The sequence below is a fragment of the Petromyzon marinus genome, chromosome 16 (assembly GCF_048934315.1).
Source record: "Petromyzon marinus isolate PM22_M1 ecotype Great Lakes invasive population chromosome 16, UKy_Petmar_22M1.pri1.0, whole genome shotgun sequence".
Lineage (NCBI taxonomy): Eukaryota > Metazoa > Chordata > Hyperoartia > Petromyzontiformes > Petromyzontidae > Petromyzon > Petromyzon marinus.
In genome coordinates this window covers 8,825,631-8,831,630 of record NC_133682.1, presented here as the reverse complement: position 1 = coordinate 8,831,630, position 6,000 = coordinate 8,825,631, and the positions used below count along the sequence as shown (strand labels likewise).

The 6,000-nt window shown below is 61.8% G+C and overlaps 1 protein-coding gene across 1 annotated transcript in view; it reads left to right on the top strand.

The window, feature by feature from the left end:
* Positions 1-231: 231 nt before the first annotated feature.
* LOC116942858 (FRAS1-related extracellular matrix protein 2-like) overlaps positions 232-6,000 on the top strand; it is a 66,413-nt gene continuing 60,644 nt past the window's right edge. The window contains exon 1 of the mRNA XM_032955237.2: positions 232-5,428. Coding sequence (XP_032811128.1) covers positions 346-5,428 — 5,083 coding nt within the window. The 5' untranslated portion in view covers positions 232-345. The remainder of the gene's footprint in view (positions 5,429-6,000) is intronic.

The following is a 6,000-nucleotide window of genomic DNA, read 5'->3' as shown; positions in this document are numbered from 1 at the left end:
GGGTCGGGGTAGGAGGAGGTCGGAGAGGGGTTCAGAGGGGGGGGGGGGGGGGAGGAGGGTGGGGGGGTAGGGGGACCGAACTGGGTTTCTGGTGGGGTGGATGGGAGCTGCCCCAAGGGAGCAGCCCTCGCTCGTGGAGCCAATAGGGGAGATGCGGCCGCTTATGCATAGGGATCGCTCCCGTAGCCGGGGTGGAGTATTTTAGGAGCGGGGTTAACAGACGGCATTCACAGCGGCGGCGCTGCCTAGGCTCTCGGCTCTCGCGAGGGGCAGCTCTGCGCGCTGCGCGGCTCTGTGTTGCGTGCGTGCGCTCCGCGTCCAGGCCGGTGCGCGTCTCCACTGCCAATGCGTAAATATCGGGTGTCATCCGCTCTGAACTCGGCGGCGCAGAGCGCTATTGCGCGCCAGCCTGCGAGCATGGCGAACCGCAGTGAGCGCGGCTCGCTGCTGCTGCTGCTGCTGCTCTCCCTGTCCGCGCTCGCCTGTGCGGGCACGGTGGCGGCGCAGAACGAGGACGCCGACCTCTTCTTCGAGCCCAGGTCGGGCCCGACGAGCGATTCCATTCTGGTGGCCAACAACGGCGTCCGCGTGCCTTTCGGCCGCTCCGTCCACATCGACCCCATCAACGATCTGGTGGTGCAGCTGCAGCCGGGTGACCGGTGCGCCATCACGGTGCTGGAGAACGACCCCCTGTCGCAGCGGCCCGGCATGCTGACGCCCAAAAAGTTCCCGTGCGACTTCGGCCCCACGGACGTGAAGTACTCCCACTTCGGCTCGCGGAGCCCGACCAAGGACCGCGTGAAGCTGCAGCTGCGGTACGACACGGAGACGGGCACGGTGGTCATCCCGTTCATGATCGAGGTGGAGGTGGTGTTCCTGCAGCAGGAGATCATCACGCGCAACCTGCCGCTCAACGTCGAGAAGCTCATGGGCACCAGCGGTCCCATCGACAAAAAGATACTGGAGTTCACGTACAACCAGGCGGACGAGGTGTGCAGAATCACGGCGCTCGTCGGCGCGGGCAACCTGCCGCGCTACGGCAAGCTCGTCAACTTCAACGCGAACCACCAGATGACGAGCTGCGCCGAGTTCGTCAGCGCCGACATCCGCTACGAGCACACGGCGCTCACGAGCACCCCGAACCGTGACTACGTCCCCATGTTGGTGGAGCTCACGGACAAGGAGGGAGAAGTGCTCAAGCAGGAGTATTTCCAGATCATGGTGCGCATCAGAGAGGGAGCCGAGAACACGCCGCCAAAGCCCAGCTTCGTGGCCATGATGATGATGGAGGTGGACCAGTTCGTGATGACGGCCATAACGCCGGACATGCTGGCCGCAGAGGACATCGAGTCCGATCCGGACAACCTGGTGTTCAACATCACGTCCCCGCTGGGCCATCAGCAAGGCTACATCGTGAGCACGGACGATCGCAACCTGCCCATCACCTCCTTCTACCAGCGCGACGTCAAGGACCTGAAGATCGCCTACAAGCCGCCGTCGGTCGACTCGGACGCGGAACGCATTTTTCAGATCGAGATGGAGGTGGTGGACACGGAGGGCTCCGCGTCGGACCCCTTCGCGTTCATGATCGTCGTGAAGCCCATGAACACGCTCGCACCCGTGGCGACGCGCAACACGGGGCAGCTGCTCTTCGAGGGGCAGTCGCGGCCGCTGTCGAGCGCGCAGAACCTCGAGATCAGCGACGAGGACAACCTGGGAGACGTGCGCATCAGCGTCATCGACGGTCTCAAGCGCGGCGAGCTCACGGTGCTGGGTGCTCGCAAGAAATTCTTCACCCCGGCCGACCTCGACGCCGGCATCGTCGTGTACCGGCACGACGGCAGCGACACGTACAGCGACAACATCATATTCCGCATGAGCGACGGCAAACACGAGGTGGAGTTTCTCTTTCCCGTCACCATCGTGCCCACCGATGACGAGCCGCCCATCGTGAACGCCAACACGGGTCTCGTGCTCTCCAAGAACGAAATCGTGCAGCTGTCGCCCTTCGTGCTGAGCGCCACGGACATCGACTCCGAGGACTCGACGGTCAGGTTCACGGTCGAGGAGCCGTACTCGAGCGTGGGCGAGCTCGTGCTGAGACAAAACGAGCCCGTGGAGGACGAGACGTCGTGGACCTTCGTCGAGTCGGAGGGCGTCTACGAGAAGGTGGTGACCGAGTGGCTGCAGCAGGACATCCTGGACGGCAGGCTGCACTACCGGCACGTGGGGCCGCACAGCACCACGACCGTCATGGACCAGTTCGTGTTCCGCGTTCAGGACGACAACGAGCCGCCCAACCAGTCGGGCGAGCACTCGTTCGTGATCAAGATCCAGCCCGTGGACGATCTGCCCCCGGAGCTGGTGCCGGGCACCACCCTGCAGATGACGGTGAAGGAGTACGAGCTGACGCACCTGCGCAAAAAGTTCCTGCGCTACACGGACCTCGACTCGGACGACCGCGACCTCAGGTACACGGTGATCAAACCTCCCACGGACACGGACGAGAATAACCCCGTCGCCTTTGGGCAGCTGGTCCTCACGGACAAGCCGGACACCGCGGTGAGCGAGTTCACGCAGGCGCAGGTGAACCACCACAAGGTGGCCTACAAGCCGCCCGAACAGGAGCTCGGCATCACGCCCCACGTCGTTCAGTTCGCCTTCACGGTGGAGGACACGGCCGGCAACGGCGTGGAGGGCACCTTCATCATCTTCCTGCAGCCCGTGGACAACAAGCCCCCGCAGATCATCAACACGGGCTTCACGGTGCCAGAGAGGGGCACGTTCGTGATCACGAGCCGAGAGCTGGACGCCACCGACACGGACACGGACGGCAACCAAATCACGTTCACGCTCACGCAGGCCCCCAAGCACGGCCAGCTGCTGTACGTGAACGTGGCGATGGCCGCGGGCGAGGTGTTTGCGCTCGACGACATCGCGAACGGACGCGTCGCTTACTCCCACAGCGGCGCCGAGACGCTCGTCGACTTGTTCACGTTGGACGTGAGCGACGGCGTGCACGCGTTGCCCGTCACCGTCAAGGTGTCTGTGAAGCCGGTGGACGACGAGACGCCCACCATCATGCTGCCCGAGGGCACGCTCGGCTCGTACATGGACGTGCTGGAGAACGGCGCCAGCGAGATCACGACGAACGTGATCCGAGGAACGGACGCCGACACGGACGACACGATGCTCACGTTCATCGTCGAGGACGTGCCCAAGTCGGGCGAGATCCTGGTGAACGGCGCGCCCGCGGAGCGCTTCACGCAGCAGGACATCATCAACGGCGCGGTCCTCTACGCGCACACGGGCGGCGAGATCGGCGCGCAGAAGCAGGAGGACGGCTTCAACCTCACCATCTCCGACCTGTCCGACGAGTGGGTGGTGGGCGGTAACAACGTGCAGGGGGTGCGCGTCAGAGTCACCATCCTGCCCGTGGACAGCGTCGCCCCCGTGGTGACGATGGGGGAGCAGTTCGCGGTGAACGAGGGCGACAAGAACGTCATCGCGCTGCACAACCTCAGGGCCGAGGACGTGGACACTCCCGACGATGACATCCTCTGCACCGTCATCGTTCAGCCGACCTCGGGCTACCTGGAGAACATCTCTCCGGCTCCCGGCTCGGAGAAGTCGCGCGCGGGGACTCCCATCAGCGCCTTCACCATCAAGGACGTGCGGCTGAGGCACGTCAACTACGTGCAGAGCATCCACAAGGGCGTGGAGCCCGTGGAGGACAGGTTCACCTTCCGCTGTTCGGACGGCGTTAACTTCTCGCCCAGGCACTTCTTCCAGATCGTCATCCATCCGGCCAACGACGAGAAGCCCGAGATCTTTAGCCGAGAGTTCATCGTGATGGAGGGCATGAGCCTCGTCATCGACACCCCGATCCTGAACGGCAAAGACTCGGACGTCCCTCCCGATCCGCTCGAGTTCACGATCACGAAGAAGCCCAAGCACGGGCAGATCGTGCAGCAGAGGGCTACGGGCACCGTGCCGGTCGTGAGGTTCACCATGGAGGACATCACGGGCGGCTCCAATATCGTGTACGAGCACGACGACTCGGAGACGAAGGAGGACGGCTTCGAGATCAGCCTTTCGGACGGGAAGAACAGCGTGGACAAGAAGATCCTCATCATGGTGCTCACGGCGGACGACGAAACGCCGCGCATGACCATCAACGACGGGCTCGAGGTCGAGATTGGTGAAGTCAAAACCATCACCAATAAGGTACTCAAGGCCACGGACCACGATTCGGACGACAAGACGCTCACGTACATCATTCGTTTTGGACCCGGCCAGGGCTTCTTGCAGCGAGTAAACAAGGAAGATGACGACTTTGACAACGTGACCGTCGGCATGAACTTCACGCAAGACGAAATCGACAAGGGTCTCATCCAGTACGTCCACACGGGTCAAGAGGGCGTCCGGGACCTCATCAAGTTTGACGTTACCGACGGGAAGAACCCTCTGATCGATCGGTATTTTTACGTCAGCGTCGGCAGCATCGACATGGTCTTCCCAGACGTCATCAACAAGGGGGTGACGCTCAAGGAAGGCGGCCGGGTCACGCTGACCACCGACCTGCTCAGCACGAGCGACATCAACAGCCCAGACGAAAACCTCGAGTTCAGCATCACGCGAGCGCCCATCCGCGGCCACCTCGAGTGCACAGACAAGCCGGGTGTCCCCATCGCCACCTTCACGCAGCTCCAACTGGCGGGCAACAAGGTCTACTACATCCACAACTCGGACGACGAGGTGAAGATGGACAGCTTCGAGTTCGAGGTGACGGACGGCTACAACCCGGTGTTCCGCACGTTCCGCATCTCCATCAGCGACGTGGACAACAAGAAGCCCGTGGTTACGATCCACGAGTTGAGGCTCAACGAGGGCGAGACCAAGCTGATCACGCCGTTCGAGCTGACCGCGGAGGATCGCGACACGCCAGACCGCCGCCTGCGCTTCACCGTCACGCAGGTACCGGTGCATGGACAGCTGCTCTACAACGGCTCCCGGCCCGTGATGGCCTTCACCAAGCAGGACCTGAACGAGAACCTCGTCAGCTACCGGCACGACGGCACCGAGACGAGCGAGGACAGCTTCTCGTTCACGGTGACCGACGGCACCCACACGGACTTCTACGTGTTCCCCGACACGGTGTTCGAGACGCGCAAGCCGCAGACTATGCGCATCCGCATAGTCGAGGTGGACAACGGCGTGCCCCAGATCCTGGTGAACAAGGGCGCGCCCACTCTGCGCCTCCTGCCCACGGGACATCTGGGCTTCATGATCAGCGGCAAGTCGCTCAAGGCGGAGGACCGAGACAGCTCCAATCGGGTGCTCACCTTCACCATCACACAGGGGCCCGAGCACGGCTTCGTCATGAACGCCGGCCTGGGCAATGACAGCGTCTCCACGTTCACGCAAGGTGAGCGAGCGAGCGAGCGGGGCCGCTGCAGCGAGAAGCATTTCACTTGTTTTGTTTTGTGGTTTTTCGCCGTGATGCGATTCCAAATAGTGCTTATGAGAGTCGTGTTTGCGTTACAAAGTGGAGGAGGAGAGTGTGGGGGGGGGGGCGAAAACCATTAGGAACCCTCTCTGAAAGGACTTCACAACACCGAGCTCGTATACAGACAACGACTTTTGGAAGTTGACGTTATTACAGAAATACTTTTGAGATGCCTACAATTGCCACTTTTTTTTCCCCACATCAAGGGGCGCTGCATTTCCCATGCGCCCTGCTATTGCGCCGCTCGTCGCAGGACGAATCTAAAGCGTTATTAATCATTATCCCTTCAAATATTGCACCATTAACACAATTCGGCTAAAGTTTAATTGAACACCGTGTACAGTATATGTGTTCTGTTCAGTCGCTGGTGATCTGTGATGAGAGCACCAACTCACTCCTCTTGAGAATCCGGTTTAATCATGGGCGGCTTGAACCCGGATCCGAACACAGGTGTCTCAGCTGTTGCAGGCTTAGTCGCTGATGCATTGTCG